Below are 26,727 nucleotides of genomic sequence, written 5' to 3' on the forward strand. Positions count from 1 at the left end.
GGAAGTTTCAAACTAAAATTGAACTTGTCCAATCACGTGAGTCTTTAGCTCTGGGATTAAAATTTTTATTGTAGTCATAACCGAAACTGTGAGCTCTTAAAGATGTGTAGAAAATAAATTAAATAGATTTCTTTTTATTTTCTAAAAAATTTGAAACTTATCCACCGTTGCACATTATTGCCGGAAGTTTCAAACTAAAATTGAAACTTGTCCAATCACGTGAGTCTTTAGCTCTGGGATTAAAATTTTTATTGTAATCATAACCGAAACTGTGAGCTCTTAAAGATGTTTAGAAAATAAATTAAATAGATTTCCTTTTATTTTCTAAAAAATATAGAATTATTTTGGAAAATTATTGTTATTATTATTGTCCAATCATTATTTAATGATCAAGAAAGAAAATAAACTTCAATTTTTACTTCCTTTTTGCTGATTTGACGTGCAGCTGCTTTAGGTACTTGTAGCTGTGATCTTCATACATATATTTTTCTTATCGCAATTGTAAGTTTATATATATATATATATATTGAAGACTGAAAAGAAAGCAAATAGTGAGTTTATCTCGAAAATTTTTAATTAAATGTTTTTTCTTACCAATGCAATTTTTGAATATTCTTTATTAGTTAATAATTTTTACTGTATCCCCCACATTAGATTTTTAGTTTTTTTTAAAAATATATGTGTAATTTCTTATATCACACAATGTTATATGTATTGCTTAGTATTATACTTTTAAATATTTAATCTAGATAAATTTCGATTTATTATCCAAAGAAAAATTATCTTGTACACGATTGGGAAATTTATCAATTCATTTAATGCACGAAATTAACAAAAAACTGAAATTGCAAAGTTATTAATGTTTTTTAATAAATTCTATCTATTCTAATAAATGTTTCTATATAATTCTATCTAAATCAAATATAAGGCATACTTTTAAAAAATTTAATCAGAACCATTTTTATAAGGTCTAAACCATTGAATTTTGAGATCATATATACGTTTGTGCTTCTCAGCCCCTTGTTATTCCTGAATTGCCTCTGAAAAATTTAACAGGTTGAACTCTCTCTTTGATTTTTCAATTATTATATTAGAGTCAAGACTACAGAAACTGATAGTCAGAAGAATGAAAAAATACAGAAACTATTGAAGTCTATACAGAAATTGTATTGATGAAAAAAATTGGAAAATGCTGCTGTTAGTGTTTGTTATCAACTGTTGTCATGAAATAAAGCTGTTAAACATGATAAATCTTATTTCTTGAATTTCATTATCTTTATTATCATTTGGGCAATTCCCTGCAACTTGTTTTACCATTTGACACATTTTTTAAAAAAATTAAATTCTATATAAAAAAAAGTATTACTTTTGATTTTTTTAAAAAAGTTAAGTGTAGGGATAAGATAAATTTGGGATGTGTATAATTTGAAATTTAATTCAACAGATGGTATCTTGACCATTAATTTGGCATTGTGACTCGCATTACAAAATGAAGTTTTATTTTTTAATGTGAAGTTAGAATTGCTTTTCTTCCAACACGCAGAGTAAAAGAAATATTCTATACAATGAATAGTATTTTCTATTTATGATATACGCAAATATATATATGTAATGATATCACTTGATCTAATTTAAATCCAAGTTAATTTCCTAATTTTATCTTAAATTAGCCTGTGCTAATTTCATTTAAAAATTATCCTTTATTTTCTTATCTAATTTCAGTTTTTTATTTAATTAATTCTACATGTGCTCTATAAAACTGCTGGTCTCGGCATTTTCTCACACTCTAAATGAAGGGATAAAAATCCTTAATGCTTACTACATTCTTTAAAAGATACCTAGCATTCCCTTTCCTAAATTGACACATGTAAAAGAAATCCTTAGCAAAATCACTGAAGGAAAAAATTTCTCTTCTGCTTTTGCGTCACAATGTAGATTGATGCATTGCTTATTCTTTGTATGAAAATTATGCCTCCTGCGGTGAACTAAATTGAAGTTAAAATTCCAAAAGTCTCTTCTATTTGGCGAAGCAACTGCTGTGTTTACTATATATATATATATATTATTAATCATTTATGTTAATCAACATTTTGTGTGTGACTCGCATTACATTTTTCACTTAAGTATTTAGAATTAATGAAATATTGGTTTCAAATCATTTCATTTTTTAGATATCTATGAAGCATTATGTAATCCAATCAATAATTGTATCTAGTTATATATATTTTAACAAACTAATTAATTCAAATTAATAAAAATGTGAATAAAACTAGTCAAAATTACATTCTACATGTATTTCAAAATAAATTACAATTACTTTAATGATCCGATTATCATGCAGTTAAAAGTTTTAATTTCCAAAGCAACTTCAAACTAGGATAAAATATTTATCTTCCTTTGCTGACTATATTCAGTTTTTCAGGTTATATCGTATTTATTTCAAATTCTTCATTGATGCAGTTGGTAATTTTTTCTCGGTAATATACCATCATATTCAATTTCATGCTACTCATCACATTTAATATCAGATAATGGTTGAAGATATTTTGCTATCAGATAATATCAAAACTTCACTGGTTTTTCTTATTTTCAACTTTAATGCAATGATTCTTTTTATGCCCTGTAATAATGGTGAACTGTCCCATTATTATGTGCTGAATTTTTTAGATATTTGCTTCAGTAATTTTCTGGCTTTGAATATTGGCTTCAGCTCTTTTTGTAGCTTGAACAAAATCTACAAAATTAATTACTAAACATTTATGTTTTTTTACTTGATCAATACTCTTCTTTTCAAACTTCTAATCCCATCAATTGAATTTTTCCTCCATAAGATGTGATGCAGCAGCAAATCTGTTCTTAAATTGGAATGAAGGACCGTCTTAACAAATTTTTATTTGTTGTATATTAATACACATGGGATATTATCCAATAAATGTGAAATGTAGCATATTGCTGCTTCTTTTGAATGATTTAGAAAGTCTGACATTAGTCTACAGGATGATTGAAACCAAAGTAAGACAACTCTACAGTAAAAATATGCATGTGATTTTGTTACCAATATTGTGTATACGGAAGGATAAAAAAAAAAGAAAGAATTTTGATAGAAATCTACTTGAATCATTTGATAATTGACTTGATTACTCGAATCGTTAAAGAAATCATTTGATAGTTTGATATGATCAATTGATGCATATTTTACAAAGAATTGACTTGCTGATATTTATTGTAGTAATATTGCCTTAATGTTACAGACCTTGTGCCAAAAATTGTGGCACAAGATCTATTGCAGATTAGAGATCTATTACATTACATACTAACACTCTCTACCTTCAGTAGCTGATGAGTTGTGTCTTTCTTCCAATATTTTCATTTTATATATACTTAGTCACTTTTGAAAATCTTCAGTATTATTGCATATTTTTAAATTGGTTCAATCAACAATTTCAAGAAGTAAATTTTCTTCAGGAAAATAATATGAATAAGCAGGAATGTTTTCAATGTATTGATGCAATGCATTTGCTGCATTAATAAAATTCTCATTATACACACATATAAGTAAATTTTATGTGGCAACTTATTGATTAAGAGAACAGACTCTAGGTGCTTTGAAGAGACTTCACTTTTTCCAAATACTTCTGATAGAATATCAGTTTTGAACAGCTCAAATACTTCTTTTTTGGAATAGACAAGATGTCGAGCTTGCTTTTAAAATGTTTATCCATATTGCAAGCACATCTTTCCTTCCTAATAAATAATAAATTCATAATTTTTTAAAATTTTATTTAGAGTGTCTTGGAATAAGGAATTTTCTTGTGATGAATTCTGTGAACACTGTAAATTTTTATTCAAATCTATATTTTATTCACTGCTAAATAATTTTCTTACTACTTCTTTATGATGCAGTCAACTGTTCAAACTTTACTTTAGTTAAGGCTTTTTCTAATGCACTCGTATGTTTGTATATTCATTGAGGTAATTCTATTATATTTTTTTTATTTAATTGCTTTTCATTTTTATATCAGAATTTAATTACCCTTTATTTTGAGTAATTCCTTTCTTTATTTTTCGGTTCATTATGAATTACATGCAGCAACTTCTTTATTTTTTTCATGTTTTCTTTTCCTATATTCCTTCATCTAAAGACAATATTTCTATTTATATCCATCATATTTATTTTCTTGCTTCAGTTTTTCTCTTTGCCTTTTTTGTCATTCTGCTGCTGTTGCTTTAATTAAGAAATTTCCTATAAAAAATAACTTAATTTTACAATTATGAGTGGTAATAATTCTTTTAAAATATATGAAATATATATAAATAATGTGTATCTATTAGAAAGTCACTAGCCAGAATTTACTGATAACATTATTTTTTTAAAATCTGTCCTTTAAAAACAATAAAATTACATAATTCACTGTTACTAAATAATTATGTGTAGGCATGATTAATATATATATATATATATATATATATATATATATATATATATATATATATATATATATATATATATATATATAAACTCCCATTGATCTTAAAAATTACATTAGTATACATTAAAATGCCATTAAGTATATGCATCAAGCAGCACAAGGTGCGACTCACATTACAAAATAAAATGTTTGTATTTTGAGATAAATTATTTTAAAAAATGAAATTGATCTATTAATGTTTAGTACTGCAAATAAGTAGGAGAATTTGTTTTTAGGTACAAATTTATATATTTTTTATGGCTATAAATTACAATTTTTTTTTTAAAAAAATGAACTTTTTGCAACTTTAAAAGATTTACTCACTGTGAAAATCAACCTTTCATTTTTATTTTAAATGCAAATTTTTCGGCAATACTTTTCTGTTTGTTTTATAGGACAAATGTTTTAAAATTATATATAATTATTCAGTAGAAATTTGTCAAAACATAGTAAAATATTCTCTTTAAAAATTGGTTTAATGCTCAGAAAAAATCTTTAGAATATATGCTCTTGAAACAAGTCTTCAAATAAAATGGAAATAAACCAAATAGTATTTACTAATTTGACCAAATAGTAGTTACTAATTTGTAAATTTCAGTCAGTATACAACTCGTACAAAGCAAGATTTGAGTGTTTTTTACACTTTTGTTTCCTATGTTATGTGGATTACTCATTCGATTACTTTTTTTTTCTTCTTTTTTTTTGTATGGAGTTGTTTTTGACTATGAACTTGAATAATTGTTTTAATTTATAATACTTTTTTCATGAATGATATTAGAATTTATTTTTATTAAAATTTAAATTAAAGGAATATTGAGTTCATATAAATCTAACTACAGTAAAGAATTCTGTGAAAGGTTTGTATTGTGTGACCAAAAAGTAATTATAGATATTTCTGTGTATTTAGGATCAAATTTATTATGATGAAATGGGGATGTTATGTATTATGGCCTTAATTTTTTTTAAATCATTTGTCTTTACTATAGTTTGATGTGTTCATGCCTTTCTCTCTCTCTCTCTCTCTCCCTCTCTCTCTTTTTGAAAAATCTTTTTAAAATGAACTTTAATAATTGTTTTAATTTATGATATGTAAATTTAATACTTTGTGAATGATATAAGAATACATATTTTTAAAATAAAGAGCGTCAGTGAAATGTTAAAGATTTTTTTATTAAATATCATGCTTGTAATGGTTGTGATTATTTCATATTTCTTTATATTAACATTTTATTTCGATTTTATATAAAAGAATATTTGAAAACAAATTGTTTTTTCTGAAATTATCTTTATATGTTATTTAAAAAATTAATTTTATGATGATAATTTAAATGTTTTTATAAAAAATGGTAAGTTTGTTTCTTGATCATTAGAGATTTTTTTTCTCTTTTCGTTTTACAGAATGATGAAAATAAAATCGCATAAGCTTCATAAAGGCTCAAGAGCATCACCAGTGCGGAAAGATGGTTTAAAGAAGTCTCTTCATGCAAGTGGTTCTCCTCGATTGCATTCATCATCAAGGTTAATACTATTTTATTTTTTTACTACAACTGTGAAATTTTCTTGAAAAAACATTGAATAGTAAGTAGATTTGCAATCAAAATGCATTGTACAGAATGATGCAGTAGACTATGAATTATCTGGAATGGTTAAAAATTCTCTGTTATAAATGTTTGTAATATACAGGGTGTTTATTTAATCCCGGACCCATTTTGATGTTTAATAACTCATAAAATAATAAAGATAGATTAAAATTAATAACATAAATGGTTAAATAGACTCAAAAAGTTTCATGACCCTTGTCAATGAACTTCCACGTGTGCCCCCTTCGTCGCACGGAGAATATCAAGTCGATAGTCAATTTCACGCCAGGTAGCGGCAAGCATGTCGGCATCCACAGAGCCTATTGCGGTTGTAATTCTGGCTTTTAGGTCATTAATGTTCGACACTCTCCTCCTAAAAACGTTGGAGGATCTTTTTGGTAAATTCTGAAATTTCTCTGTGCTTGCACTATAGATTTCGTTTCTATGAACCACCATAAAATCTGTGCTTTCTCTTGTGGTGTATGCATTCTCCTTAATATCCGCTCGAATAAAACATCACATACAAAAGTACTACATAGAACAAACACATCAAAAGTAAACATAACATTGCAATAGTTGCCAAAAACAAAAGAGAGAAAAATGCAATTAATAATCAGACGATATTTAGAAAAGTACAGATATTTAGACTGGAAAATGAAATTATCTGAAATTAACCACACGTGCAGACGATATTTACAAAAGTAAAAATATTCAAACCTGAAAAGGAAAATATATGAGTTATTCCATCGATAAATGCCATAAGTTTGTTTAAATCTTCATTATTTTATTAGTTATTAAACATCAAAATGGGTCCGGGACTTTATAAACACCCTGTATTTATTCCTCGAATTTTTAAAATGTGTAGAAATATCTATAAAGTACTAACCTATATTAAGAATCAGAAAATATAGATGAGTTTTGGTATAACACAGTATTTTCAGTGGGAAATGAATCTATAGAATTGTGCTTATCCAATTTTTTTTAGATCACATAATTGAGTTATTGTACTTACTTCAGTGCAATTGTTTAATTATTCAATTTATTTCATTTTTAGACCTGTATCAGTGAAAAACTTATCTCCTGGGATGAAAAGGAGCACAATTATGCCACCTGGCAAAAGCCCTCATTCACCCAGAATGCGATCGATAGCATCACCACCTCAAAGGTCAATACCTCGTCATAATATGCAAGGTTCTCCTATGTCAATGGACAGGTATCTGATTTCTTGATATGGTCTGAAACATCGAGCATGTGTTTTGAAACACACAAGCTTCAAATCTACATCTTTCCATTTCGGTTCATGACCATACGATTGGAGACTATTCTAAATACAACATGAAAACAGAAAATTTTGGGCCAAATTTAGTAAATTCTGTGGGAATTCTCCTTTCTCCATTGTATTTGTTTAAATACGATATTTCTGGTTTTCTGCTTGAAAATATTATATATGTAAGGAAACCAATGGAGCATTTCTTTTAAAGTGCTCTTTTTGTTACAGAATAACTTATATTAGCAGGAAATATCCTTTTGGGTTTTGCCAAGAAATTCCATGATGATGAATAAAGGTAAAATGAAATAACTAAAAAAATTCTCCAGCAGTTTGAAAAAGTATTTTGTCCAAAAAAGAATAAATAAGAACATTATGTTCTGCTTTTGACTGAAGTTTATTTTAACCGTTATTCGTTGGATTTCTTTTTATACTTACAATTATCAGGTTTGTCCATACCCAATATTTTGTTTTCAAAGCCTCAGTTTACAAACCAAATTTTCTTTTTATGGTTTGAGTGGAAAATGCTATTTGGTTACATTTTCAATGCATTTGATTGCTTGAATAAAATTTTTCACCAACTTTATTAACAGAAGGCTACCATTGCTAAGAAGGGAAAAAAAAAAAAAAAAAAGGAGAAGAAGAATTATCTCATTGATAAATATTTCTGAATTTGGTGGCTTTAATCTTCATACAGAATGCATAAATGAAATTCATTAAATGACAATAGGAAATTTCTTTCCATCTACTAAAGTTACTGACTAAAATTTGACAAAGAAAAGAAAAGAAATTTCTGAATGTGAATCTTTTGTTGCAAGATATACAAAGTAATATTTTCTCTTCAGCATATTATTTTTCATCTGGAATTTATTTAAATATTTATTCCAATTTCAGAAGGCATATATTTCAAATTAACCATGCTGCTACAATATATCATTTTAAAAGTACAAACGTATTCAGCAAATTACAACAAACCTAATCTTTTGATCAAAATTGAACATTTTCTATAGAAAACATCAAACTCTATATGACTTATCAATATTGGAAATTTTAATTTCCTACAAAGAAATATGTTTAATATTCAATAATGATGTTACTGTAAGTTTTGGAGGCTAAAGTGTTCTGGAATTACATGATGTGCCATAGATGATGACAACTTAAAAAAAATAGTATTTGAATATAATGACAAGTTTGTCTATTAACAGCTATTAAAAGCATAGACAGAGGATTTTTGTTGTTGTTGTTGTTGTTGCTGATTTTGTCTTTTTAAAAAAAAAATCTGGATGCATTCTTCATTTACAAATTTCAACATTGCAAAAAATTTCAGTCTCGGAACAGCATCTACTTTGCTTCTGGAAATTCAAATCAAAAGTGAGAATTACTGTTACATTTATTGAGAAGATTATCTGTGACTGCCAGTAAAGGAAACATTTCAATTTCTAAAAATTCATATATTCTGTTTGATTTAATTGGAATTCATCACATTTTCCGAACCAAAATTTATTTCATTTAGTGCTTTCCTGCCGTCAGCAGTGTTACCAATTACTGTTTTGAAGCAGTAATTTTATCCTGTCATTTGCTTACAGCATCGATGTATTTTCCAATTGTAAGCTCAGAAATCATCAAATTTTATGATGTTGGCACCTGTTTAAGTAATTGTACAAAAATTTTTTTATTTAGGAGCATGATTGCGGTAATCAGGTAATTTATGGTAATTATCTGTGGTATACAGTTTTTGAATCATTCAACATCTTAATTATTCATATAGCTTAGTGACAAGCAAAGTGTATTATCATTAATAATGAAATGCATATCAAGGAATAATGATCAAAATCAAATCAGTTATTGTTACAGAATATAATTACAGACAGGTTTTTTTTTTTTTTTCTTTCTTTCTATCTTTTCTCTGTAGAGGTAAATAATTTTATCTGTTTGAGTTTCATTATTTATTCAAAAAAAATTTTATTTGCTAAAATTCTTTTGAATTCTTTTACCTCTGTTGGATTTAATTAGCAAAGGCTTCAATGGATACCTAGCATGGTTAATTATGTGCTGAGCTTATATGAAATATGGATAAATACAAAAGTTTTTAAAAGAAAAACCATTTCACAAAGATATGATCTGCTCCTGAAAGATTGAACTCCTGAAATTGGAATATTCCAATAAGTTCCGTGTTAACTAAATCCACATTAAAGAACATTCTTATAAAATTCAGCTCATTTGTCACATCAGGAGCATCAGTAGGCATATCAGCTACATACACTTTGTTATGAACAGCAAAATTATGTGGAATAGATCAGTGCATTTTGGTTTTCAAATGACATATGTTGGTCTTCATGTGGTCTCAGGTTGGAATTTGGATTAAAAATTAAACTAATCTGAAAATAGAAAAATAAACCCAAGATGGCCAATCCAATAAAGAAGAATTTCAAAGTTTGTGGTAATCTTTTTCTTCATGTCAAGTTGAGATCAACTTAAAGTATCTGAATTACGAACCCCCTTTTACAGAGAAATAATTGTCAGATAGTTTGTCATCATTTTCAGTGATCTACACGCCTTTTGTGAATACATTCATTTACAGAAAAATTGACACAGTTTACCATTATCTGATTCCTGCTGTCTTCATAGTCTTGCATGTGAAATTCCAACCTGTACTTTTGTTCAAAGTTTCCTGGGTTGGTGATATTATCAAAGAGTAATTGACAATAAAATATGAAAATATTTTCTGTCTGACTTATGTATATGTGTTAAAGATAATAGAATTATATTTAAATATATATATATATTCTTCATGTTGCAACATATTTTGATTCATCACTGGAAAGCGCTGCTGTGAAAACTCAATTATCATTCTGTGATCTTACCACCTATGTTGGAGATCGCCTTGTAGTGATTGGTTAAAAGTAGAGGGAGGTAAGACTTTGCCAAGTGTGGATTATGACATCATTGGTGAAAGAGGAATGGATATTTTCCCAGTGAAATGAATTCCATATCTAGAAAAATAACAGTAGAAGATATTTAGTTTTTACCATTCTCTGTTCATTATGACCTTTTAAAAAGAAATTATTTAATCTTCTTCAATGATTAATAAACTTTTTAGATATGGCATATCATTGTCCAAAATCCTACTGTATGCATACCTTCTGGCGGTACCAATATGTGAAATTTCCTGGATAGACATCATTAGCAACCAAGTGAAGAATATTTGTGTTAAGTTCCATAGCTGATAATGCATTGTTTTCAAAAACTGAAATGTCATTCAGAAAACCTTAGTAAACAAGTAATGTCCTTTCAGTCAATTTTTTTTATGGTTCAACTTAATGAAACTCTTTAAAGATGGTATTACTTCGATTGGTGGAATTTCAATTATTTCAAAACCAAAAATTGATATAGCTATTGGATTGCTAAACTTGTCTGCCTCATTGCAGAAAATCTCCAATCATTTCTTGTATTTAAAATGTTTGCTTGTTTCACTTCATAAAAAAAAATTACAGAAACAATGAAGGAGAGTTCTAGCTTATTTCTTTGTCAAATATTGCAATCTGAAAATTTTAAAACTAATCATTGACTTCACAGTTTATTACCTTTCGAGATGGCGGTTTGGATTAACAAATGAAGTGTGCATTACTTAAATTTTTATCTGCATCTACTTGAAAATGAACATTTTAGGGAGGGCATTATTTTGCATCTTGAATGAATAGCATTTTGAAAATTGAAATGAACTCTGTGATACAATTTCTATTAAATTCAAGTATGATACTTGTATCAGAGAATTTTTAAGAATGTTCTTAAAATTTACCATTCTGTTTTGAAATCAAGATTAAATTGCAAGTGTGATGATATTTCTTCTCTTCTGTGCTACAACAATAATCCTAAATAGAAGTTTTTATTTTTCAAATTTGAATATTTTTTTTTGTTTACTTTTTGAAAATATTATTCAGAAAAATCATGAAGATGAAATTTTCTCCTTATTCAAGACTGGTGAAGAAAGAATGATATATAGTTGTCTGCTTTCAAATTATCATTTATATTATTACAAGAAGATATTACAAGAAAAATGATTCTACATTTATCTATTTTCAAATTTATCATGCAGAATCTTTCTGGGATAATACAAACATTTTTTTTTTTTTTTCATTTTGATCAATATTCAAGATACTACTTTAGAAATAGTTTAGTCAAGCCTTTTGAGATAAAAAAAATTATTTGAATTTGACTACTCAAAAAATTTCTCAGAATAGGAAGTGTTACTAAATTTCGAATTATGTTTTCTGAATTTATCAGTGCTGCATTGAATATATTGTTGATTGGGTAATAGATTAAAAATCATATATTATGGACAAGAAAGAATATTGCATGTATTTAACATTTGAAGATGTGTGTGAAATCTTCTACTCATCCATGTGATCCTGAGTAATAGAATATTTTGCGAATATAATCATAGAATGATTAGTTATTACTTTTTTAATTAGCACCAATTTCCAGGCAGTAATTATTACCTTGATGCAGCTATGCAATGAAAAATGCTTTTCAAAATGTATCGATAAGGTTCTACATTTTTGGGTTTGTACAGACTTTTCAAAAACTGATTGATTACAAAGAAACTACATATTTCTTTTGTTTAGTATGGTACTTAATACTTAGCAAAAACTTTTTTTCTGAATCTTGGCTTTTATTATTATGAGAATAGCAGATACTGTAACTTTTAGAAGCAAAGAATAATTTAAGGTGTACCCCCCCCCCCCATTTATATAATTCTTGAAATCATTGAACCAGAACTACATAGAAAAAACTGAGTATACTCTTCATTGAATTAGAATCAAATAGGATTTTTAAAAAAAATTCTAAATAAAAAAAATCATTGAACTTGTAGGCAATAATTAATAATAAGACAAGAAAAGTAGCATATGGTTATGTAATATATTCAATTTTTTCTTTCTCTAAGTTTACAAATATAAAAGCGGAAAATATGTCTTTGTGTGATACTCAGGAGTTCTTGGCAATTATCTTATCTAAAAATTTATAAATAATGTAATATGATCTAAATAATGGTTCAATTTCAAACACATAACATTCCTTACCTGTTTTTATTAGCAAGTCTTTGAAAGCTCCTTTGTTGATAGATAAGAGCATAAAAAAGTATGTTCCCTTTTCTTTGTAGTTTAGTTGAAAATGTTTCATTCACTCAAATGGAAAGATAAAAATAGTGCAAAAATTAATAAATAAACATTTCTGGCAAATACTTTTATTTAGTAAATTCCTTATATGTTCTTTCACTTTCTTTGTGTTCTTCAATTCCCTTATCAGTATGCATTGACCCTTTATGTTTTTCATTTCCAGTTATTTTTTATTCATGCTCCTATATCATTATATCTATATCTTTCTCCACTTAGATACTTTTTATTCTTTACTTAATTCAAGATTTTAAAATAGTATACTATATTACATTAAAGTATCTCTATTTAACAGTATCTTACTACTTCATAAAGTATATTATCTTTTTCTTTAGCAGCAAATATGTTTTTAATATTTAATTAATACAGTCTTTAAAAGAAATTTAATATAACATTACTAATAATGCTCAGGGAATTATAAATGCCATTTTTAATATCTATTCTTAGAAAAATAAAAATATCATACTTGCTAATTTTCCATTCAAAATGTGTGCTGCTTACTTTTTGAGCTTGAAATAATGTTTTCGATTATTCAGTTTAATTACTTTTGGTACTTTTCCTTTTATTTTGTATGAAGGTGTTTTTGGTCTTCTTAATTAATCCCATTTCTATATTTATCTTATTTTTATTAAATAAAACTTTAACATGAACTAACTATAAGTGTAAAGATTATTTATTATTTGCAATAAAAAATTTCAACTATCAAGGTCATATGAAGGGAAATTGCAAATAATTTTTATCAATTACAAAGATATCTAATTGACTTCCTTCAAAAATGATTTCTTTAACTAGAAACTTAAACTGTGGACATAGATACTATATAATCAAGCAGCAATTTTTTTTTTTTTTTTTTTCCTAACCATGCCTTTACTATTTAGTTTTTAAGTGTAAATTACTAAAAAATTGCCACAGAAAATATTTATGGATAGCTGTTTTATTTATTACAAATTGGAAATTTAAAATAAACTGCTTTCATATGTATTTGAATTTATTTTTCTAATGAAACTTCTGGGAATGTTTTTCATGCATGCTACTAAAATAAGAATGAAAGTCAAGTAAGAAGTATAAAACTTAAGAAGATTATTCTTCATTTACTTTATTTGTATGCATCTTATATGATGCTTAAAACAGTGAATATTTGAGGTAGAATTTTGATGTATATGAAGTTTGGGTATGAATAATAAAATAATTACAGTGCTGTATATTTAAACTGTGGTGGAATGAAGATCATTATGATCCATTCAGTGGAAACAAGAGGACCCATGTTTTCGGGAACATTTCTTTATTGATTACATTTCGCACAAAAGTCAAGACAAGACATTTATGCACACATCTCTCTAACAGAACAGCATCTCGTCTCCTTGTTTTTACAATTGCAATGCACTATGGAATGCATACCTAATCAGACATCACTATCTATTATCCAATAGAAAAGATAGAATAATTCAACTGCTACAAAACTATATATGTTCTGAAAAGTAATGACTGAAAACTTATTTGAATTTATATTAGCATTCTTAATACAGCAAAATCTAAATTGATTTTTATAGCATAAACCACCATAAACTATTTATGCTTCAAGGACATATATAAAAATAAATCTTATTTGCATTATTTTCTCTGATTTTTGAGCAATATATAGTATCTAACCAAAATCTGTATTGTTTTCTAAATAACCATTTTCTTCATGTTTAGCAAAAACTTTACTTCTAAGAGTTACACTGTGCATAAATATACAGTAGTTTATTACTTCTGTGGAAAAGTATTCATATTAAAAAGAAAGAAAAGAAAAGGATGCAGAGAAATGTAACATCACCAATTACATTTCATAAAGGTTTTTTTTTATCATTTAATTTTTTGCTGATTATTGGAAATGAGATGTGTGCAAATATCTTCACATTTTTAATGGATCTCAAATCATCTTGTCATTGTATTATAAGCTGGAGATTGAGTATCATCCTCAAAAGTTTTCGAATCTGAACTTTCTCTACTAATGACATATTACCCAAACTTGATTGATTTTGATCATCAGAGTATTTTTTTCTTTGATGAAGATGAACTCAAATTCATATCAACTTCTCCAAGAGATCAGTTTTCTGCAAGACTTAAAATCGCCTTGCCCTCCCTTCTAAGCAGCATCTTCAACATTAAAAGCTTAAAAAGTATGAGCTTTTTGATGAAAGGAAAAACAAGCATTCTTCTTAGTATTATAGTATCTTTATTCCACATTTAGAGATAAAATATCAGGAATAGCAAACATAAATCTCAAAATTCAGTAACCTATTGGTGACTGATAAATTTTGAAAGTAAATTTTTCTGCATTAGAAAATTGGATATCTGAAGGATTTTCAATGGATGGAAGAAGATGGAAACTTGGAAGAAATCTCTGCACTGGCCTAATAATTCCAATTTTTATATTTTGGATTAACTAATTTTAAAGCTGTTCCTTGTAATAATTTATCAAGGATCCTTTGTTAATCATGTATGAAATAGATTCATTTTAGCTATAATTTTAATCGTCAGTTTTTAAGTGTGTTTATTGGATCATCAAATCAAGAAATAAAAATTATTTACATTGAATCTATCAGAATGAAGCTCAAAATTCGATTTTTTGTTGCGTTTTATTTATATGGATGATATAATACAAGTGCAACTTTCATTGCTAAAGAAGCAGGAATAGAAAAATTTATCTACACAGAATCAAAGGCTAAAGAAAACAAGAACTAGAGAAACATATAATTTCCTTTGTTTCTCATTATGTAAAGTACTAATAGGTGTTTATAATTTTCTTTAAAAAAAATTTTTTTTTTTAAAGTACTCTTTTACAGTAATTTTTATGTTGAAAATGGAGTTGTTTACAAGCCAGCAAAAAGAAAACTGTGTGTCCTTCATGGTAATAAAGAATCCTCACAAATGATAACTGAAGCCAATTCATTTCGGTCAAAAATACTGCTTTATGTGCTACAAATCGATTTGATCATCGTTCAGAGTTTTAATATAAATCTTTATTTGAAAAGTATTTTATCAGTCAATGAATATCTTGTGGCAAGAAAATTTACACATTAAAACTTATGTAACTCAGAAGATTCTTTACTACAAAACGTGCTTGGCTTTCAAATATTTTTTTTCATGGAACCTTCTTGTGTCTCAAAAGTTGGTGATACAGCATCCATTTCAAAAAATTAACTTCGAGAACAAATGCAAGCTCTTAAGTTTGCCAATTTTTTCCTGGTCTTCTGATCCATATGAGGTATGTTATTTGAATTTAATTTTATAAATTAATTGTGAATAACTGTTTTAGAAAATACATTTAACATATTTTTGTTGATAAATAACTCATTTAAAAGCATGGTTGGGGTTATTTTTTTATTTATTTAATTTTTCTATTATTCGAGAATGGAAATCTCGAGCTCAAGTGTCAGGTAAGTCTATCTAATTGATGTAAAAACACACTATTTTTTTAATGTTTTAGAGTTCGCAGCTTAAAAAGGCCTAAATATGAAAAAAGGAAGATGTCCCCATCTCCTGTTAGACGTGATATTCCCTCCTCCTCACATGGAATGCGTGGTCTTTCCCCATATCATGATGAACGTTACTTAAACCCTAGATCTTCTGCACATGGATCCCATCTCTCTTCTCCTCCTCCTATAAAGAAGAAAGCTCGAAGGTACATTCAAAATTCTTTTTAAATATTTTCTTTTTCTGATACAATGAGTGACTGTTAGCAGACAAGTTATAGACTACAAACTTTTCAGGAGTATTAATAATAATTTTTTTCTTCCTGAATTTTTGTCTCTTTTCTGTGCTTTTTTTAATTAATAATATATAATGGAACATTAAAAGAATGGAATGTTAAAAAATTGTACCAATTGTAGAAATGAAGCAAAAGATATTATAATCATTTACAAATAATTATAATTTGAAAATTATAGTTTTTAATGCATTTGTTTATGTTCTCCATATGAAAAGGATTTTATCAAAATCTCTGTCAAATCAGCATGTCCTAAAGGATGATTCCTCTGTCAAATCTAAAAGATAGTCATATTTTCATGTTTCTTTTGTTGAATACGGATGTCTTTACAATTTCTAACTTTGTGTATGCCCTATATGATAAAAATTTTAAATAATAAAATATATCTTAGAAGTTTCTATAATTTAATATGTGTACAATCTGAAATTATTTTTAAAAAATTGATTTTAATTATCTGGTTTAATTTATCAGTATTTTAAGGGAAAGGTCACATTTTATTTGAAAAAAAAAATTATACCTTTTCAATTAAAATGAAGTTCTCAAGGTCTGTAGCGTCATGAAAAATGCTTAAAAAGTGTTTAATTTTCTTGAAAATTGCAAAGAAAACTTTATGAGGACTTGCCAACACGTATTAAAATAAAATTAATTATCGTTTTTCCCCATCAACTCTTTCTTCAACAATGTGCATTGTTGTTTATTAAAATGTTGGGAAGGTTATCCCAAGGGGGCAATAGAAAATGCATACTACGTCATACTTGTTGCGACTTCGTAAAACGTTCGATCTTTAGTAGAATTCAAAGAGGATGAAGTATTGCTTTAGTTATGTCTTATAGTTTTATTATGCTTTATAAGTCTTTAGTTATGCTTAACCTTTTTATTTATTATTAAAGAAAAATACGCAGATTTGTCTAACAGGTGGAAAATATGAATACAGCAAGGTGAATTTAGCGCCCCAAAGAGATCAAGAAACGCTTACATTGAAATCTCTTTAGTTCGTTACACGTTTGAGTCATTGTTTTCATTAATATTTCATTTAAGATGCAGTACCTTATACAACAATGTATTAAAAGGATTCCTTAAAGAAATATTATTAAAGTGATATTATGGATTAATTATTAAAGGGATCTATGTATATTGAATTCTTATTCATTGCATTAGTCGATGCATAAAATTCGAATATAATGAGATTTTAATTTGAAGCCATAGATTTTCAATGATTGTGATTTCCTTCATAGTGCTTATTTAATGTCCTCGTCCATTTGAAAATTTTTATTTGTTGGACCAATCTCGACAAATTTCAGTTTTAGTATGTATAAAAAAATCTACTAGATCTGGTACTAGTGTTCGGATTCTATTATATTGAACGATTTTTGGTTTTTCTCTTTTTGTAACTCATACAGATGTATATATATTGTTTCCTGTTGAAATCTCTCTACTCTTAGGGGTTAGTTTCTGATTGATAAATCATTCAAGTTAGGAAGTTAAAACGTGGCAGGAAGTTGCTTCTGGGAAATGAAAAACTCATTAAGAACGTATTTTTTGAAATTTTAATTAGAATTTAATTAAAAGATAAAAACAGGATTTAGTTTTGCCATATCATCAAAGCATATTATTGAGTAAAAAATATTTTTACACCATTAGGTTTAAAAAGATTGTTTGAATTCCAATTTCGCTTGAGTTAATGCTTTTTCTTTCTTTACTTTTTTAGTTTTAATAATTTTTGGAAAATTAATCTTGAACTCAGTTTGAAACTGATTGTTTAAAAATAAAATTCAAAATAATATAATTTCACTATTGAATTGTTGAGTCATTTTAAACGTGTTAATGTTATGATTTAAAAGGGGGGGGGGGGAGTTCTTCACTTTTCAAATTCAATTCAGAATTTTTCAAACAAAATTCAAATTTTTAAAGCAATTTATTGAATAAGATTCTTCACTTGATAAGTGTTGTGACATTTTAAGGCAATGCAGTATTTAGTCTCACACTAGCTTTAAAAATTACTATTTAAAAAAAAAAAGCATTAACTGTTATTTTTTTATTTTCATTTTACTTGTAACTACAGAGCTGTTTTTTATCTTCTTGAATTTCTTTCCATTATTTATGAAAAATAGGAATTGTGAAATCATTTCTTCCTAAAATATACAATCAACATTTTACTTACTTTTTTCAAACTAAAGTTATAAAATTTTATTTGTTTTTGAATAGAGGTTGAAAATCAGATTTTTAAACATTTAAATTAATAAACATTAAACATATAAAAAAGCCCTTTATTAAACATCAGAAATAAGAAGTGATAACACCATTTATTATTATTATTTTCTATTAAAAAATTTGATCTGAAAATTTCAGTTAGAATATTGCATTGTGCTGTTATCAATTTCTGGCAGTTTTGCCAATCTTATGATGTTAGTCGTCCTGGTATACATTAGCTTTTAACTTTAAAAGGCAGCAAATAAAAAGTTCAAAACTGCTAAATATGGGAAGTTAGAGAAGGAGGAAATTTTTATTTACGTCCCATCCATGTCCAATTTCATTTGTTGCAGCGTATATAAAAATCAAATACAAAATTTTTGGTCATGCTATGCATCTTTATCCATGCCAATGTAAATTCAGAAATGATGTATCCATCCAAATTAATTGGTAATTTGTTCATTTAAAAAATTGTTGAAAAAAGAAGCCAGATTTTTATTGTTAACCTTAAGAGAGAAAAAATTAATTGACTGATTAAATCTTGATTTAATTTTTTAATAATGATAAAACTATGATCGTTTTTGATTTTGTTGAAACCAAATAAGTTTTACAATAGATGCTTTTGCAGTGTTTCAGAAAGAAATATTAAAATTCTTATGTTATTGCAGAAATAAAATTTCAAAAATACACATTTAAAATTAATTTTTAAAAATTTCAATAAAAACAAAGCTTTGTTATAATACACAAAACATCCTATGCTTAGAAAATTAGCAGGTATAAACGTAAAAAAGATGCTTGATTTTTTTGGGTAAGGTGCTTAAAAGTGCTAATTTTTTTGAAGCATTTTCTCACTACCCATCCTGGTTCTGCAATGATTATTAAATCATCGGCAAAATCCAGTTTCGTTCAAAATCTTAAAATGCCTTGCTTTCTTTTTACAGAATTTTTCATTTTATATTAGGAGAAATTTGATTTTTATTAAATTGAAATAATTATATAAGTATGTTATGTAAGCTATTAAATACCAAATTTTCTAATTCTAAATGCTCGGTTATAAGATAGCTTGCTCACTCATATTTATTTAAACATTTCCATAAAATTATCTTGAGAAAAAATAAACAGCTTCGGATTCAAAATTTCCATTACATATTGAAAAAAGAAATAGCTTTATTGTATTTAATTAAACATTTTCTTAACATTTCAAAGAATTAAGAATAATACTGCAAATCTTAAAATATTACTTTACATAAATGTAAATTTTATATAATTTACATTTTTTATTGCATATTATTTTAGATATCTATGGCATTATTACTGCTAATAATAATAATTCTTTAAGAGAGTCCTATTAAAGTTATGATAATTTATGAAAGTGTATTAAATTTTGAATAGTAATGTGCTTTAAGGAGAGAAAAAATTATGATTTTAGAGAACCTGACAGATATGAACGTGCTGAAACTCCTAGTATGATGATGCGGCGATCTGAAATGTCAATGCATTCAGAAGATAGAATGCCTCACCGAAGTGATATGCTTCCTCATTCCACTTCTATATCATCTTCATCCCACCGTAGCCATGCTGCATCAGCAGCTCATGATGATCGAAGAGATCATTACGAAATGGCAGATCGTGGACATGGCGGGTTAGTATAGCAGATTGCCTTGTGTCAGAAATTTATTAATGTAAAATCTTCAGTTCCCCCCCCCCTTCCCATTTAAATTGTCATATTTTAAATAAATCTTCCTTTTTTTTTTTTTTTTTTTTTTTTTTTTGCACAACCACTTACTAAGGAATCTCATTGTCATGTCATATATCCTATTCATCTGTTATGTCCGGAGATTAAGAACACCTAAGTTCAAACACTCCCCTCAAATCAACAAAATTATCTTAATTAGTTACAAACCTTGCTTTAAAATTGATCTTGAAAAGTAAAGCTCACATCAAAATGTTATAAATTTTGCACTTATTTAGAAATGTAACTTTATGTACATTCAAAATTGTTCTACTCCTTGAATAGTTTCTACTCTTAAGAATTTACCTTCTTTTAAGAATATGCATTCAAGGTTTCAGTAACATAACTACCTGTATGTCTAATGGGTTCTTGAATGCTATCAAGCAGCAATAATTTTGAAGGTCATAATATGGATCATTTCATTGAATTTTGCCTAATAAATACATTGAACTAATAATTATTATTATAGTGTTGATGTGAGGGGTTATTTTTAAAAATATTTGAATTTCCATAGATATTCTTTGATATCTCCTCAATGTATTTCGAAATTCTGTATACTGAACAATATTGTGGAGATGTCGTAACAATGTTGATGGGTATTTTATGTTAATAGGGTTGGGATATTTGCATTGAAAATTTTATGTATTTATTTTATGACTTTTTTAAATCAATCTTAAATGGGAATATTCATAATAAATGCACGTATTATTAAATAGTAACAAAGTTGAAATTAATATTACATTCTTTTTTTAAGATGTTAAATTTGATATAAAGTGCTGTAAACATCAGATTAATGAAACTTTAAAATTTGCATGTATAGTAAAATCAGGAATAGCTCGTGCTTGAGCATTGTGAACTGCATCAATCTTTAATTTATTAGTGTATAAACTTAATAATTAATGCATTTTACGTTCCAAATAATATTTTGTAACCTTTTCTTGACAAATCTCTGGAGAGGAAAATATTGTGGTTCAGTTCTGTATTACAGTATACTGTAACATTTATTTCCTTTCAGTTTTAACCTTTTGAGATTTTTATAAAGTACAACTTTATTGGAAAATCTGTTGTCTATCAGTGGCTTTGTGGTTATCTAAGACACCTTTAAGGATGTAGATTTAGTTGATGGAACTTAAATTTCAAATTTTAAAGAATATAAGTTTTTAGTTTCCTACAGGTTTTGTCTGTAAATGTTGAAAATTACAAAAGAAGAGAGAATTAGGAAAATTTCCTCTACCCACATATGTATTCTTTACAATTCTATTGTGATCTGTTGTTATGACTTGACCTTGAATAAAGCAGCTTGGAAGAATATAACTTCTTAAAAAATATCATTACATTTTTTTTTTTTCTTTTCAATTTTACTGTAAAATTTTGCTCCTAAATGAATTCAAAAATAATTTTTCTATATGTGTATTTATTTTATTTACATTTTGTATTAATTTTATTCTATTTTTATACATGAAAATAAGCATTATGGGAAAAATATTAAAAACTTAATTTTTTTAAATTTTATTTCAATTTTTTTAAATTTTAATTTTTTAATAAAATGCTTATTTTAAATAAAGGTATGTTGAATAAATTATATTATTAAGTATTGAACTGCATAAATTAACAGAAATGGGAAATACAAAAAACTCAATCATCGTAAATATGTTCATAGAAATTTTTATTGAATCAATTGAAATTTGGCACTGTAAATATACATCATTGGATAAAGTAAAATGCTAAGTTATTGTTCCGTAATGACAAAGCTCAGGCTACTACTGAATAGAGTATCCTTTGTAATTAAACAGATTTTAATTGAATAAAGTGTATGCTGTTTATATTTGTAATTATATTTGAAAATATCTTATTAATTGTGAGAGATCTGTTTATATTGAGTTTGATGATTAATTACCTTCTGGCTGTCTTTTTACCCAATATATGTTTTGCTAAATTTTGTGATAAAAAGTGTAAAGTATGATATATTATTTGGAATTATTGCTGTACAAAATTATATTTGCTGCCACTGTTAGATCAGACCAATCTTATTCTTCCTTTCTATGTTTTTATTGCCCCCCCTATGCTATGTTTCTTGAATTCAGTTTTATCTTTCATTCATATTTATTTCAGTCCTCCCCCTGTACCAAGTCATTCTAAACGGCCACCATCCGTAAAATCTCCTTATGATGGTCAACATAATGAAAGATATAGAAGTCCTAGCCCTTCGAGTCGATATCCTTTGACTGATGAAAAGCGTTATGCTCCTACTTTGCATGAAAGATTCAGTGCTGTTGTTGATAGGCACAGAACTGAACCAAAAATAAAATATTCCCGGGAAGATTTAGAAAAAATAACCATTGACATTCATCGTAACTTGAAGGCACAATCACCTACTTTAAGGCGCATTGTTGATCCAAGTGATGTGAAATTAGTTCGTCGAGCCAATGAGGGGCATCGACCCATGTTTGATCGAGAAGAAATCAAGCAGGCTGCTAGAGATATGAGAGAAGATGCTTATTATGAAAAAAAGGCAACCTCTGGAGGAGGAATTTATAATTCTACACATTCCACAAATCTTAGAGATGTAGAAAATTATGAAATCACTCGTCATAGGTTTGAGACTCATCATCAAGCATTCCAAGCTACTAGTGGACGTAGCCTCAGTGATCGGTGGCAGAATCCTGAGTCACGGAAAGAAAGTACAGCTTTGGATCAAGTAAGCATTGAAATTTCTGTTTCTTAACAATATGACTTCGAATTTTGGAGATATTTGATCAAAAGAACATTTGCACAATTTCATTTTTTTTAATAAAAATCATTTTAAATATTTCTATTTTAAATAATAAAGGGTGTCTCAAAATTAATGTAACATTTGAATTTGCCACCATTTGACAGCTAATAGTTTAGGGTTAGTAAAAATGGGGTATTACACAATAGAACAACGTGTTAATGCAAAATTTGAATTAACTAAAAAACACATTTTAAATTATTCTATTTTTATTGAATTATGGAGTACTTAGGATAGGGTTATGTATGGAATAACACAAAAGGCAAATTCCTCCATGTCTTTGCTTGCATGGCTTTTGTTGAAATTTTTCATGACTATTTTGCTTAAATGTGGCTAATTTTCATTGATGCAGTATTGAATTTCTTCTTTCAATGCATATGTACTTATGGGTATAGACTTTGACTTCAAATAACCCCATAAAAAGAAATCCATTGGTTTTAAATCACATGATCACATCTCAAATTTTTACTGTGGCCACCAGACTTTTTTTTTGGGGGGGGGGGGGGGAATTGTTCAATAATGAAAACATGTTGTTCTATCATGTAACACTCTTCTTTTACTAACCTTAAACTATCAACTGATTAATGTTTTGTTTTTTTAACAGGGTGGCCAACATCTTACTGCACAAATGGTGGCAAATTCAAATCTAAATTTTAGAAAATACCCTTTAGAAATATTTTAATTATTAGAAAATTGATCAGAATAGTCATTTATTGTATAAGTTTAGATAGAAAAATTTAGATTAAAGTATAATTTAGACTTAATAAATAAATGTTTACGGTGCATTTGCATTGTTATTATTAGAATTTCTTGTATACTTCTTTCTTAAAACTGCTTTGTATCTTAAATGTTTTAATTTTAGGATGATAGAGAGTATGAGCGACTGCACACCAAAAGAAGTTTTGGTGATACTCGATCGTCAAAATCTGGTGACATGGATTTTCGTTCAGAAAGATATCCAGGTGTGTTTAATAGAATAAATCTTTTGAAAAAAATTTTCACACATATTTTAATAATAAATTATTTTATGTTGAATTTAACTCTTTTTTTTTTTTTCTAACTTTTTGATAAATTGATGTTTTTTGGTGTGGTTATAAGTTAATTTGTTAGCTATATCCTTTCGATTCCTAATGATATCAACATCAGATAAGTTGGCATTTTTTCATTGACACGGATAACTATTCACTTATATATTATTGTAATGTTATTCTAACAACATTTGGTTTTAAATTATTAGTTGAATTTTAATTTGTAATTCATAATGCTAGTTATTATTACTACTTCCAAGTATTTTAAACTTTGGAAATATATATATATATATACATATAAAAAATCCAAAGTTTAATGAAAAATATTATTATTAACTAGCAACATATAACATTTTAAGTAATTATAAAGTGCCTCTAGTGAAACATATAACTTTAAAATTACTTTATATAATTGTGAAACCACTCAAAATGACTAAATTATTATTTTTATATAGTAGAAATTACCAATTTGGTTTTTTAATGTATCCCACGTCTCTTTCTCTTTTTGTATAAATTTGTTTTCTGCAACATAATGAAAGTATATCAGTATTTAGATAGCAATTTGCTATAGTAATAAAGCAATTTGCAATTATATTGAAGCCAAATATTAATTTAAAGCATAACTGACATTTATTTAAAGTTTTCTCTTCCTTTCCTTTATTTTTTATTCACTTGTTTAAAAAAAATTTATTTGCAGCTGGAGAAACAAGTCGAAGTAGATCGGATTATCCCGACAGCCATCATCGTACACATTCCCCTGATATTGAACCTAGGTAAACTGTCACTATTTTTAATATTTTAATTTATTCCAAAAATTAATTTTTCATTAGCATTCCATTATACAAAATACTTGTATATTTTTCCTTCAAAAAGGGAAAGAAAAAAAAGGTATGATAAAGCAAATAGGCAAAAAATATGGTATAGAATATAGCAAAAAATCTTGAATTTTATGGAAACAAAAATATTTTCTGAAAAGCAGGCTAGAAATGGTGAATGGATATTGATAATTAATCAGCAAGAAGCTAACAGCCACCATCTTGAAAATTTCAAAGTATAATAAATCTATTTTACTGAATGAAGGACATCATTCAAGGCTTATTGTGAATTAACATCAAAAACTGACCAATTTTCTAGGGTGTACAGCATTACATGTATGAAAAAAAAAAATGGGGGGGTATCCTTAGATCTGAGCTTTTATCCTTCTTTTTCCTGGTCTCAACCCTTTATGGATTTTTCATTTGTGAACATATAGCAGTTGATGCATGAGACTTCTGTGTTCTCCCAATCTACTGTATTTCTTTTTGTTAACTTATAACTCCTGACAAAATGTGAAGCAATTCACTCTCTACTGCCATCTGATCATGATACATTGTCATTATTATTCTTGCTATCTCTTCTAAGACATGAAAATGCCCCAGGTGGATTCTTGTTCAAGGTCACATTATTGCATTCCAAAGCAGTAAGTGCAGTTTTGTGACTAGCAACAAACATACCAAACAGCTACAAAAATTAGGTGAAAATTAAGGATACATGGGAAACTATATAAAGATATATGTATATACATATATACAAAAAAAACATAAATAGAAGACTTCAAAATATGTTAAAAAGTAACCTTTTCTCAAATCTCCGCTCACAGCAATATGGATACTTTATAGCAGTTATTTTTTAGCATGGTTTTAAAAAAATAAACTAATCTTATTCCAACATGAATACAAAAACACAGGAATTGCTCCTCATAACAAAAATCAAAAATAAATAAGGGAGTTTGTTATGATATTAAACTGAGTAAGGATGACTTAAGAAAAGCAAAAGTACTTATTTTTTAATGAAATCAAATTATAAATGTCTTCATAATCGTGTTAATTCATTTGATCAACAAAATCGTGTTGTGTGATTTAAAAAAAAAATTATTTTACTTTTTATTTCTTATATTCAGACTGGAATATAATAACGTTATTTATTTAAGTACACAATTATTGAGTCATATTAAATGATTTTGAGTAATATTTGAAAATATCTGTTTTGGCTTGAAAAATTCTTTGGTAATATCTTTTTTTCAATAATTTTTGGATATTCGTTATATATAATATATTGGTAAGAAGTTTTGCTGATGACTGGATAATCAATGTTAGAGGTATATTAAAAAGGAAGACATTTTGCATTCTTTAAAGATATATAGTTACTGTAAGAGATTAATTCTGCCATATGTAAAAGTAAACCATAAAAAGTAACTGGCCATTTATGAGCGATGTTTTGCAGAACAAGTGGCAATGAGACACCATGATATCACTTGCTGGTTTTACTTGTATCAGCCTATGTTGAGTGCTTGTTTGGAGAAAACTTATATCTACAAGGAAGAAATTTGAGCCAGGTAGCTCTGTCGAATGTGACTCCGAAGAGTTTGAGAAAGTGCCTGTGGAGACTCGATTGATGAGATTTTGTCTGGCCATGCTTATGGGGCTAGAGGTTATAACAACATTATTGATGAACTCTCAGAAAAACATTCAGAACTGTCAAAGAGCTTTAGGAATTGCATTCTGTGTCACAGCAAAAAGTTACAGAGGAGAATTGATTATGCAAGGAAGAAATAATGGAAACAGCAACCTTCAGTACAATAAAAGAAATGTTGAAAGCTTTTAAAATTGTGACATCCTGTATTAAGATGCATCACCTTGATAAAGCAATAGGTATGCACTCTGCAAATTCATTTAAAGATAATGCCGTGATTCATTTTTGCCGAATTTTGAAGCATAGCCAAAGGCA

The 26,727-nt window shown here is 27.2% G+C and overlaps 1 protein-coding gene across 7 annotated transcripts in view; it reads left to right on the forward strand.

Annotated features, from left to right (window-relative positions):
* Positions 1–276: 276 nt before the first annotated feature.
* LOC129976145 (serine/arginine repetitive matrix protein 2-like) overlaps positions 277–26,727 on the forward strand; it is a 31,774-nt gene continuing 5,323 nt past the window's right edge. For 2 of the 7 annotated variants that reach the window (XM_056089563.1, XM_056089567.1), the window contains exons 1-8: positions 277–551; positions 5,868–5,987; positions 7,104–7,262; positions 15,963–16,157; positions 19,861–20,073; positions 22,276–22,861; positions 23,796–23,895; positions 24,659–24,734. In XM_056089563.1, coding sequence (XP_055945538.1) covers positions 5,869–5,987; positions 7,104–7,262; positions 15,963–16,157; positions 19,861–20,073; positions 22,276–22,861; positions 23,796–23,895; positions 24,659–24,734 — 1,448 coding nt within the window. In that variant the 5' untranslated portion in view covers positions 277–551; position 5,868. Of the gene's footprint in view, positions 552–5,867; positions 5,988–7,103; positions 7,263–13,379; positions 15,741–15,962; positions 16,158–19,860; positions 20,074–22,275; positions 22,862–23,795; positions 23,896–24,658; positions 24,735–26,727 lie in introns of those variants that run through there. The other 5 variants (XM_056089566.1, XM_056089565.1, XM_056089564.1 and 2 more) reach the window with 5 other exon arrangements.

Source organism: Argiope bruennichi, chromosome 7 (genome assembly GCF_947563725.1).
Source record: "Argiope bruennichi chromosome 7, qqArgBrue1.1, whole genome shotgun sequence".
Lineage (NCBI taxonomy): Eukaryota > Metazoa > Arthropoda > Arachnida > Araneae > Araneidae > Argiope > Argiope bruennichi.